Source organism: Protopterus annectens, chromosome 4.part0 (assembly GCF_019279795.1).
Source record: "Protopterus annectens isolate FY-2018-M chromosome 4.part0, PAN1.0, whole genome shotgun sequence".
NCBI lineage: Eukaryota > Metazoa > Chordata > Ceratodontiformes > Protopteridae > Protopterus > Protopterus annectens.
Window position 1 is genome coordinate 342,520,721 of NC_056733.1, and position 12,960 is coordinate 342,533,680.

The 12,960-nt window shown below is 38.7% G+C and overlaps 1 protein-coding gene across 3 annotated transcripts in view; it reads left to right on the forward strand.

Annotated features, from left to right (window-relative positions):
• The window catches only part of AIFM3 (apoptosis inducing factor mitochondria associated 3), a 667,943-nt gene that overhangs the window by 607,087 nt on the left and 47,896 nt on the right, over nt 1-12,960 (forward strand). For all 3 annotated transcript variants that reach the window (XM_044068314.1, XM_044068316.1, XM_044068315.1), the window contains one exon: nt 10,427-10,531. In XM_044068314.1, the coding sequence (XP_043924249.1) occupies nt 10,427-10,531 (105 nt within the window). The remainder of the gene's footprint in view (nt 1-10,426; nt 10,532-12,960) is intronic.

The following is a 12,960-nucleotide window of genomic DNA, read 5'->3' on the forward strand; positions in this document are numbered from 1 at the left end:
CCATAAATACATATATTGAATATCAAATTCGTACTTCATTGAACCACTGGAACTACAAAGAATTTCTCATGGTAACTAACTACTTAACCAAAAAATAAAAAAACCTAAACCACACCATCTCTAACCTTCCCAGGTGGGAGCTATGCCCCTCACACCCTCCTAACAAAATATACCAACTCTGAGATCGCACTACAATTAGGAAAAGAGCAAAATTCAACATCTTGCACAACCAACCTGTCATTGAAGACTCCATCAGGAGACACATGGATGTCCCTCTCACCAGGCTGAGTAAGGAGAAAGTTACAGTCAGTTGCTTATCAAGGGCTAGGATCTGCAAAATTACACATGCACTCAGGTCATTGGACAACAATTACACATATGCCTCAGTCATAGTCCATGTGGAAGTAAATGACCAGAAATGTACCTCCCTGGAGTGTATGAAGAGAGACATCATGAAGCTCTTGGAATATGTGCCTCAGGCTGGTATGAGCCTAGCATTGAGTAGCATTTTACCTTTTGCAAGGATGATGCCACAGTACGAACAAAAGATGATTGACTTTAATTGGCTTAGTGTCTGGTGTCATTCTAAGGGGGTGCAATATTTGTCAGCATGGAAGTAGATGGTCAACAGACTATGCTGCTTTTCCAGGGATGGTCTGCACTGCTCCCCTCTAGGCTTTCGAATATTAGCTAAAACATTGTCTTCCCCCATAGTGCCTTTTTTTAGGCAATACAAAACTGAAAGTACTTCTGACATAGCAAATTAAAACCAAGATAATCTAAAGGTATTACTGATCAATGCTAGGAGTATAAACAAAAAACTCCACTCCCTAGAAGATCTCGTTACCCTAGAGAATGCTGATGTCTGTGGAGTCACTGAGACATGGTTTAAAGCAGTGGAGAGCACAGCAACAGTATAAGGTTATAATGTCTTCCAAACATTTAGGTCCACTACTTCACAGGCAGGGACTAAAGGTGAAAGTGTCTCTCTTTCCATCAAAAATAAATATACTTCAAGGCTGGTCAAACAGGACAATGCACTTGTGCTGCTCCATGTTTAAATCACCATAGGCAAAATCCAATAACACTTCCTTACAAGCAGTAGGTCCCCCTCTATGACCCAGGAAACCCATACCACATATTTAAACGTATTAGAAACACTAACCATCCAACCCAATACCATATTCATGGGTGACTTTAATTATCCCACTATTAACTGGGAATATTATACGACACCAAATGTACATGCACAGAGATTCCTAGATTATGTAAACACAAACTCCCTGACCAGATACTTAATACACTAACCAGGGGCACAAGCATATTGGATCTGGTCCTCACTAATATAAGGGACTACTGCACACCTTCTACTGTAATGCTTTCACTGGTTAGTTTAGACCACAAAATGGTCTCCTTTAAACTAAAAATAAAACCTGGACCTCCAGCTAAACCTGGAATATTGAAGAACTATTCTAAGGCTAACCTCTTGCTATTAAGTGAGAACATAGCAACATTTCAAGCCCCCATAAACCCTGAGAACAATTCTGCCTATGCAGAACTGTTCACAGAAACCTTGTACAAGCATGTTAATAGCTGCATAGAGGCAGCTGTACCCACCTAGAGGAAGTACAGAAGTAACTCACAAAACAAGCCACCCTGGTGGAATCTCAAAATCAATCGGCTATATAACAGGAGGAAGAAAATCATGGCAAAACTTAGGAGGTGCAGCACCCAGAAGGATAAAAACACTCTCATCAAATCAATCTAAACAAAATAAAGTCTACAAAAGCCAAATTTGAGCTAAGTGTGGCCTTCCAGGCCAAGGACAACCATAGACCATTCATTAGCTACATTCGTAACCACAAAGGCAATACACAATTGTATGTAGAGCTCATTGTAAATAGAGCCACCTATACTGAGCCAGAAGATATATCAAACCTCCTGACTGATAAATTCAGCTCAAACTTTACTCCTCTCTTCCCCTCAGGAAACATTATCAAATATAACTCCCCCTACTATCACTAGGGAACAGGTGCTTAATGCTCTCTCTAAGACCAAGAACACTACCATTGGCCCAGACAATATCCCAGAATGCCTTCTAAATCGCATGAAACATGACCTATCAGGGCCGCTGGAATTAGTTTAACTGTAGCCTCTAAACAGGCTTCATGCCTCATCAATGGAGAAAGGCAACAGTCATCCCCCTGCACAAAGGTAGGCCATCTACAGACCCTAGAAACTACAGTCTTTTATGTAAATCTATGGAAAGAATTATCATGGCAATGATCAATAGGTTCACAGGTTCATAGGTAGGTACTAGGCTATTGGCCCAAAGGTCTATGTAAGCCTAGCCAACAAGGTTTCCTGGCTTTCGCCACCCAAGGATGTTATTTACCTGTCCCCTGTTGAGCAGAGCCACAGAAGTGATTCCCTGGTTGAATTTCCTATTACCCATTCACTAATCAAAGTTTTTCTTGAAGAGTGCTAGTGAGGAACTCTACTTGACATAGCTCTATTGACATATCAATAGAGATATAGTAAACCTTTAGATACTGGACACAACCCAGTTTGGTTTCATCAAGGGCAGATCATGCCTACTCATCTTGGTGGAGTTTTTCAAGAAGGTCACCAAAGCAACGGATGAGGGCAAAATTGTTCACACTGCCTACCTTGACCTGGTCAAGGCATTTGACACAATACCCCACTCAGGCATTGTTGACAAACTCAAGAGGTTAGGTACAAATCCGTATGTCACTCAGTGGATAGACAACTGGTTCACAGACAAGACCCAGGAAGTTAGAATTGGGGAGTCCACCTCTACAAAGAGGCCAGTCACAAGTGGTGTCCCTCAGGGATTAGTCCTTGGACCGCTCCTTTTGGCATTTACTTCTCAGAAGTCAAGGCCAATGTCAGTGGTCTCTGGCTGACTTAATTTGCAGATGATTGCAAATTAGGAGCTGTCATTGAATCTCACACTGACGCAAATGATCTCTAGGAGGGGCTGGCACAGACAGATAACTGATGTCAGAGCCACAGACTAAAACTAAATGCCAAGAAATGCATAAAAGTATCCTTTGGGAAGTCATCCATCCCTGGTAACTATCATATTGACAACACACCCCTTAGAGTTGACCCAGTAGTCATGGACGTAGGGACACACGTAGATAGTAATCTAGCCTTTGATCATCACGTGTCTAAAGTGGTGAGGAAATAATTCTATTTTGCGCAACTTATAAACAAAGGTATGGCATCTAAGTCCAAGGAAGTCATTGTTCAACTGTATTCAGCATTCATCAGACCTATCAATGAGTACAATGCCCACTTTGGTATGTACCTAACCAGGCATATCCAACAATTGGAATGTCCACAGAGGTTCCTCACTAAGAAAATACAGGGCGTATGTAGTATATCCTATGCAGACCACCTCAAGGCCCTATCCCTGTATTCTGTCTCCTACAAGATTTTGAGGGAGATCTATACCTGGCATATAGGGCATTGTCAGACCCCACTCTGATGGACCTCCTGCATATCCACAAAAAAAGCAGCACCAGAATTACCCATTCTAAAGGCTTAAACCTTGCCTGTGATATAAATAGGACCTGCTGGAAAGATAGGTATTTATCCCAGAGACCACCTTGTCTATGGAACAGGCTCCCCATCCATGTGAAGCAGAGTTCCTCCATAACCCAATTCAAGTGCAACTTGGACAATTGGATGGGAAATCGGAAATTCATCCCTGGCTTAGCACCTATGTCTCTAATGGGCACAGGTAACCTGTAAATGGTTCATCTTCCAGGCCCATGCTTACACTTATCAAGGTAACAGAACTTGTCAGAGATTTAGTATGCATGGCTAGGCATAAAAAGGCCCTTGTGGTCATTAGCCTAGTAAACACCTATGAACCAGTTCATAGGAAAATCTTCATAGTTCCAGTGTGTAGACGAAGTGAGATTGGATGATCTGGCACTTTAATGAACTCAGGTAGACCCATATATATATATATATATATATATATATATATATATATATATATATATATATATATATATAGAGAGAGAGAGAGAGAGAGAGATACACACACACTGAAAATACATAATTTTTGAATTGTACACCCATCTCGAGTTCAACACAACACCAAGAAAGAAACATGAGTTTTATGCAAGATGCCAGACTGTGGCAGTAGATAGGTTCATAGGTAGGTACTAGGCTATCGGCCCTGGGGCCTATACAAGCCCAGCCAAAAAGGTACCCTGGCTTTTGCCACCCAAGAAAATTATTTTCTGTGCCACTGTCGAGCAGAGCCACAGAGGTGATCCCTGGGGTGAATTTCCTATTTCCCATCCAATCATCAATATTTTTCTTGAAGAGTGCTAATGAGGAGCTTTGTTTGATATAGATAGGTAGTTTATTCCAGAGTATGGGAAGTCTCTGGGACAGGAATCTATTCCTCCAGGATGTTCTGTTTATTGTGGTTTCAAGGTTTAGGTCCCTAGAGCGTGTAGCTTGGAGGGATTGGGATTTCTTTAAGTGGAGCATGTCCGACAGCTCTGGGTTTGACATAGCTTTGTATTTTAGGCAGAGATCACCTCTGAGTAGGCGATATGTGACGGAGTAAAGCTGGAGTTTTTTGAGATGATCTGCGTAGGCCATCTGTTTGAGGCTGGTAATCCTCCTCTTTGTGAGGTATTTCTGCAGCCTTGCCAGTTGTTGTAGATGTCTTGTGAGGTACATACCAAAAGGGGCGTTGTACTCTATAATGGGTCTAATGAGTGTTGAGTAGAGGGGAACAATGACCTCTTTTTTTCTGGATGAGAAACCTTTTGTGATGAGGTGTGCCATGTAGAAGGATTTCCTGACTACTGTGGCGATGTGATTATTAAAGGAGAGACTACTGTCCACCTGTGTCCCACTTTCAGTGTTAAGTATACTACTGCCTATGTTGTAGTTCATGGGTACAGAATTTTTTCAAAGGGGATGACGATGCACTTTTTGGCATTGAGCTTGAGGCCATGGCTTTGACACCAGGCATCTGTCCCAGTGAGGCCCTTTTGTAGGATGTCCACATCATTAGGAGGTTCGATCATGGCTCCTAGTTTGCAGTCATCTGCGAACTTTGTTAGCCAAAGACCTTCTGTGTCAGCCTGTACTTCAGAGAAGTAGATACCAAACAGGAGAGGACCCAGGACTGAACCCTGTGGTACTCCACTTGTCACTGGTCTGAAGTTGGATTTGGAGTCTGCTACTTTCACAGTGTGGGTTCTGCCAGTGAGCCAGTTGGCAACCCATCTTATGACACAGGGATTTATACCTAGTTTAGTGAGTTTATCTATAATTCCAGAGGATATGAAAAGTAAAGCCACTGTGGCCTGACTTTTAAATGTTATATCACTATTCTTTTATTTCTTTAAATAACTGCTAAGGCAGGGTAATAGTAACAAGGTATTCAACTACAACAGATCCAGAAGACTGCAGTTCTCTCCTCACAGCTTCCAGATCAACACTCTTCTAAGTATGACTGCAAGGCTTTATCCAGTTGAAAACATGGCATTCTACCCATAAAATGTTACAACTGATGTGAAATATATAAGATTTTTACTTCTTATATAATGAGAACATAGTAAACATCATGGACGTTCATTTTACCAAACCATTTGAGCAGTGGTCAAATAGCCCCTACCTGGAAACAAAGGATAATATCACAGTATCACAATGAAAAGCCTTTTGAAACCATGGAATTAATAACTGCATAAAAGAGGCTGAACCTGTATGTCAGTTCCCTGAAGATAGTTCACACAAGCAAATCTATGGTTACAAAACAGACAGACAGAAACACACATACACATTGTCCTGTTGGAGTGTGCACCTTATGAGAGGTTACACTACCTTTCACTGTGAAGGACACATAAATTCATTGTCCTTGTTACACTTTGATATATGGTATCTTCCATAAAACATTATTAATAAAGATTCAAAAGTGATCATTTAAATGCTGTTTGCTTTCATACATCAACTGAATGCAAAAAGGAAACCAATTTTATGTATACTTCTGATGTCTCTGAAAAAAAATAAAATAAAAATAAAAAAATTGCAACACAACACCACAAACACACACACACACACACACAGACCTGGACTCTTGTCATTCTGTCCTAACTAAATGCTGTTCAATCAAATATCAAAATAAGCAAGGACAGTAAAGATGTTTCAGTGTTGGGGAAAGGACTTTAACCTCACAGTATTTTGTTTATCTCCTAAAATATATAATTTGTAAAATGAGCAATGATACACATTACATTACTGACTTCTTGGGTAAAAGCACATTAATTAAAATTATCTCTGTACCTGTATAAAAAGAGACCCTGATTTTCAATGTTTGTCCACAATTTTCCCTGAGTATTGTTGAGGTAAGAGGTTGAGTTATGTACCCAATGGCTACATTATTGAAATCATATCAAAATAAGTCCCTAATTCCCAACAAGTTCCTGCTTTACTAAGTAGAACATTGAAATATGCTTGATTGAACATTTTTGAGTTGTAGGAAAGACAATATTTCAAGTTCATGAGCATTTAGAGATTTACAGTACTGAAAGGAGAAACTGAAAGGCAACAAAATGGGACAGGACACACACTTCCTCACTGATGTTCCAGTGCAGCACTCCAGGTCCAAAGAAACATTTCCTACCTAACAAATCATGACTGAGCTGCTCCTACACCTCTCAGGAGTCAAGAAAATCCAAGAAAATGAAGAATAAAGAAGGAGGTATAGAGACAACCCAGCTTTTATTTGGGGAGCATGAGTAAGGAACCTCTCCAAAAAATGACCGGATCAGGAGCAATTGGTTGAATGACAGACAACTGACAACCTGATTGGTTACTGCACCAGGACATCTGAAGGACATCTGACATCACATTATAGAAATTAATCAGGTTGTCAAACCTGTCTGTGTACAGTAAGCAGGGCATTTAAAAGTGGACCTCATGAAAATTAAATGCTTTTTAATAACTTTATATATGTATCAGAAATGCAATATGTGCACCCAAATCACAATAGTGCAATTTCTAAAGTTTCTATCTGGTTATTCTGTACTCTAAGCATTACTCCACAAAACAGAATTATGTAGAATAAAATGAACTTCATAACTAAATGCATGATTATTGTAAGAAGAGGAGCTGGGGTGGGTATTAATGGCAGTCCAGCCAACCAATAATCTCTTCTTTTTTTCCCTTACTTTCTGCACCTTACAACTGAACCAGGAGCCATAACAACAACAGTGTAACTGCTAAAGCTATGGTGGTAGGAAGGGAAGCAAACACAACAGTTTGAAAGGCAGTGGAAGAACTGTTGTATTTGCTGTGCTGTTTTAATTGATAGAATAACACAGCAGTCATCAAACCTATTTTTTTTCTTTTATTTTTTTAAGCAGTGGTCACAGTATCATGCATGTGCAAATATTTAGTCTGAGAAACTGACAGATGCTGTGAGACGTATTGTGAATATTTACTATAGCAAGATATGAGCAAAAAATAAAAAAAAAAATTCTTTGAAAAAAATGGCAGAGGGACTACTGTTGCCCAGCAGCCCAATTTTATGAGTCACCTATATTGCATTGTGATGATAGGAGGTACTGCCAGCTATGCTAGGAGGAGTAGCTCAGTGGATGTGTAACATGTACCAGCACATCTACTGAAAATTAGTAAAGAATTATGTTATTTGAATATCAAACTGATTTGTACAAATGCTTGTGTTGAAAATGTATTGGTAAAGTTGCTTGTGTTAAAAATGTATCAACAGTGTGCCCTGCTGGAAACAAAAGAAATGTACATGCATTGTTGTAACTGTTTAAATGTATATGTTTTAACAGAGGATACTGGAAGAGAAGAGGTTAAGCTCAGTCTAAGCTAACTTTGGAAAATAGCTTAAATTAAATTAGGCCATAAAGATTGTATCTCACAGTTTTGAATGCAGCCAGAGACAAAAAATGTATACTAGGAAGCTTCCTGCATTGTCATTGGGGTGAACTAGTTGCTTCTCTGAAAAGGTGGAGGTTTGAAACTGTTTCATGACTTCTAGGAGCTGTAGCTGATCTGAGCAAAGCTCTATCTGTATGTATGGTAACACACAGCTGCTAAAATTCTGGCAGCTTCTAGTGTTGATGATAGTGTGGGAAACAGAGTGAGATGACCATATGTGATGCCATTCTGTAAGCTATCCTAGAAATAATATTTAGATATTATATTGAGAAGTCTGTCAGTCAGATTGGGCAGTATGTTTCTTGGAACCTGACATGGAAGGATCCCTCACCTACTTCATCTTGCCTTACTCTAGTAAGTGAACCGGGGAATAGTAACTCTTTAGATTAGGCAGAAAAATATAGTGAGAATAGTCAAGTATTGTTTTTCTGTAACTGTGTGAATTTTTCCAGCTGTGTTATTTTTTAAATTTTTCCTGTGAATGAAACTCTGGTGTTTACTGTAAATAGATATTTAGTATTTTCATGTTCTTTTATTATTTATTATTAAGTATATTTAAACTTTTCCGGCTAGTCCTTCTAGAAAATATTTAAACTTTGAGAGTATTTGCATATATTTATTTGGTGATAACTGTGGCCACTCCTGAAAGTCTGTCTGTTTGGTCAACATTACAATATGTGTTAATATTAATTTCACTCTGTATAATTGGATATCCTTTTAAGAGCCTTACAGTAACTGACTGGTGGCAGTGAATCCACCTTACAGTCTGGGCAAAGTTGGTAGAGTGGGTAGTCTGTACCACACTTTCCCAGGTGTGTGTGTGTGTGTGTGAAAATTAAATCTCAAAGAGTATGTGTGTCAGCTACTTGGATCAGGGACATGAAGCACTGGTTTCGCAGAGAGGGTGCTGGAGGACTTGGCTTGGACCCTCAGCTGAGGACCTAACCCTACAGCTGTTGCAGTGGGGAGCCTTACTGGGGATCTGGGGAGAGGCAGAGATAGAAAAACCCAGACCTCGGGCTTAATGTGTTCCCTGTGCGCTGTTAAGGGAAATTGTGCTTGATGCAGAGAGCTCTGCATCTGGAAATACTGAGTGTATCCATTTGTATTCCAAGTGAACGTCCCTCTCCAGTGTCAGTGGTGAGGATTCAGGTTTCTTGATTACTGGCCCAGAGAGGGAACATCGCAAGCATAAACAACGGTTTCTCTGGTTTTGCAGAAACCAGCTTAACTTGTACAAATAATTCAGTATACCTACTGGTGTACATCTCAGGCATCCTTTTATGACAGATGTGAAAGCATTCTCCATCAGTGGTACTGAAATTTGATGACAGAGCTACTGTATCAGATTTTTATCATAAACAATGAACAAGGATCACAAATGGATATATGCAGCCACCTTTGTACCAACCATCATATAGCAGTATGAGTTTTTTTAAATAAACTGAACATAAGAAGGAAACTGTACATGTGTTAAAAGTCCTAGTCTTCAAGATAGTTAAATTTAAAAAGATGGGTCAAAACCTCAGAGCTACCTTAGCACTAACTCTAAAGTAAGTGATGTAGACTACAATGATAAGGTCCTAATTAATAGGTCATTAAGACAAAATGTAAATTGACACTAACAAAATCCCAAAATACAGTAAGAAAAAGACAGATCCTAGAAGCCACACTGTTAAATAAAGGTGATAAGGAATATTGTAGCTCCATTTGGAAAAGAAGGTGATCAGACACAGATAAATTAGACTAAAAGTAATAATGGAAGTTAAATTGCAGTGCAAGCAAAGCTTGTACTTTTCAAACTATTATTTTGTCTTACAGCTCAATATCCCTTATATTTATTGCCATTCCACTCTATCTTATAAACTACTCCAAGCATCTTTTACGCCACATACAGCACTTATTTTGCTGTTGATTTCTCATGCATATCTTATCTTTGATAGCCATGTTTCCAATATGTACAATGGAAATAGGCTTTCAAAACTAATATTGCTTAGTGTTGACACCAGTGGTTTATGCTTCTTATTTAGTTACAAGAGTGCAATCAAAACAGCTTCCTATGGGAATGAGCTCTTGGGTTTAATTTACATGAAGCTATGATGCTTTTGGCTTTTGAAACAATGTGCAAACACAAGTATCAGCATGCACTCTGCACATATGTTTTATCTATTTCTTTACGCATCAGGAAATACCAGCTAAACTATAAACTATGATCATTGTTCTGCACAAACATTATGAAATGGTAATGGTGGTGGGAATAAGTTTTGATTCTTTCTTTCTTTGAATAATCTAATACAGTCTGCAAACTTCTAACAAATTTGTCTGATTTTTTTCCTCTGTTCTGATTACTCTGCTGTTCTGTGAGTCAAAATATCAAGACTAACTGAAGTCTTGTGACTGCATTACTTATGTGGTAATTATTTTCTCACACTCTGCATTTTCTTTTTGACTGAAGGGGTGATGAAGTTGTTGCAGTAGCAAGCATGAATTATGACCCTATCGTATCAAAAGTGGCTGAGATTATGGCAACTGGAAAAACAATCCGTAAAAGGGATGTTGAGTAAGTAGAACAGTTTTAGACATGGAGATTTTTGTGGCTAGTTAATTACACATCTGTATTGAAGAAATGTCCACAGATTATCTGCAAATGGGGGGCTAACAAAACAGATGTTGAACATATTTACTGCTTTTTCCCAAAACAGATTAAATGTTATTGCATTTGCAAAGCATGAACAGATCTGCAGCTTTTATACTAAAACATATCAAAAACATATGTATTAATTGCAAGTAAGGATTGCTTTAACTAGATAGTCTGCTTATTTCCAGTTTTGTTCATAAGACATTTTTAAATGCTTTTGTTCCCCCTTGGGACTTTATATTATTCTTTATATTATTTGCCCAGACCACAGTGCCACATATCCACTCTGTTCTCTCTCCTTTACTCACTTACTTGGGTCTCCTTCACCTAGACTTAATCTGGTATTGCTGGGTCCAGTCATACATTCTAAGGGCATCCTGGGTGCTCAGCTGTCTCTGCTTCCTTCCTTCCTGGGGGGGGGGTCTTTATTTGTATTACCTACTTTCCTGCCCTACCTCCCATTCACATCGTTTTTATGATTGAAGGCAACTCCCCTCTTTGAACCATCCCTCCCCTAAGGGAGTGTCAGTGATGAACACCCTCCCACCTGGGACAGGGACACCCATTCCTCCCTACCTTTCCATCAATCACCTGAGCCACTAATCGAACCTGGGTCCATTGGGCTATAGTCAGGTTTTATCCCTACACATCACTGAAATGGCCTATTTCTCTCTCTCTCTCTCTCTCTTTAAATCCATAAATCTCAAGGATAGCAGTATGCTAACCCATGTATTCTTAAGCTTTGTGACTTCTGCCACACTGATCAACAGTCTACCATCCTTTCTGTGAAATAATACTTCTTTGTATGCCCACTAGTTCATGCACCATATTATCATTAAAGTTTGTTCTCTTATTCTTCAACATAATTTTTGCAAGATAACAGCCACTTGGACTCTACCAATAAACTTTGTGGTAGTTAATCTTGCTGCATTACTCTCTGACTAGTTGACGTTTTCAAGACTGTTGTACATATTCATCTCTTGTGTTCTCTTATTATATAGCTGTTAATGAAAACTGTTCACCACTTTTGTTCCAAGCCTCTGATTTACATCTATGTAGTCTTTGTCTGCAGAATAAGTTCTCTCTCACTGTATGCTGTTCCCAAGATATCATTTTATCAGTTATGTGCATATAATACTGCTGCAATACAGAAATTCTACTTGCTTTTAAATGAATCCTAATTGTTCACACCTGCCCTATTATTCTTTTTACCATTTTTTTTTCCCAAAAGTAGTAAGGATTGAACCTTCCAACTCAACACATAAGGGATTTGACTACATGCATTTTTTTAACCCATATAACTTACTCCAAGTTCAAGCTACCTTGGGGAAAAAGATTTGAACCAGCTCAATGGAAGGGGATCAGTTGATGAGATTTGCTTAACACTGGATCAAACAAACAAATAAGCAATAGATAACTTTTTTTCTAATGGTGATATAGCTTATTTGATACAATACCAATGGGCCTGTTTCTTTACTTGCTGTTGCTACTGCTTTCCCATCAGCAATGTACTTCTTTTCTAATGTTTTGCTTTCTAACTGCATTACTTTGTATTTTTACATTCAACTTAGACTAACACCATTCATCTTGAGTTATTTCTTCTCGTCGTTCCTATATATTGTGTAGAAAATCTGTTATCTTTTTGTTGTCAGTAGAACCAAGCATTTCCTTGTAATATTTTGCATTTAATGACCCTTATAACATCCCAGTTTACATCAGCCTGTTATCTTGGTGGAGTTTATTTACAATGACTCTCTGTTCTCTTGTCTAGTCAGTGTTTTGCATATACTGCCACTCTAGGACTTACTGCAAGCCTTCATAATGTAATCATTACCTGGTTTTTGATGGCATATCAAGTGCTTTGCTGAAGTCTAAGGCAATCTAAGCACATCTGTTATGCTTTCACCTTTGCTGTTTGTTTGTAAGTTCTCATCTGTTAAAAGCCTTATACTTACAATCATATGAATTATGCAGTATGATATAAATTTCATTCTGCTTGTCACCAACCAGTTACTCATCCATTGATGGTTATAAGTTGTCTTATAGATTGTTGTTCACAAAACAAAGGACTCTGAGACAAATGGATATCTTGATGGCATATTTACTAAGGATGAAACCAATTTATTTGCCAAGACGTTTGTAAAAGGGGGTGACCCTACTTTATTCTTTCCATTTGATTCTATTTTTTTCTGAATTTTACTGAATTACCCACCATGCTGCTCTGGTTTTTGAATGATTTGAGCCATTTTTCCTCTTAATGCTTAATTTCAAACCATAGATCCCTTTTAATCAAAAACTCTAATGATGTAGTCAAAGAACTCTGGCAGATGAGAACTGATTTCCTCCTCTGT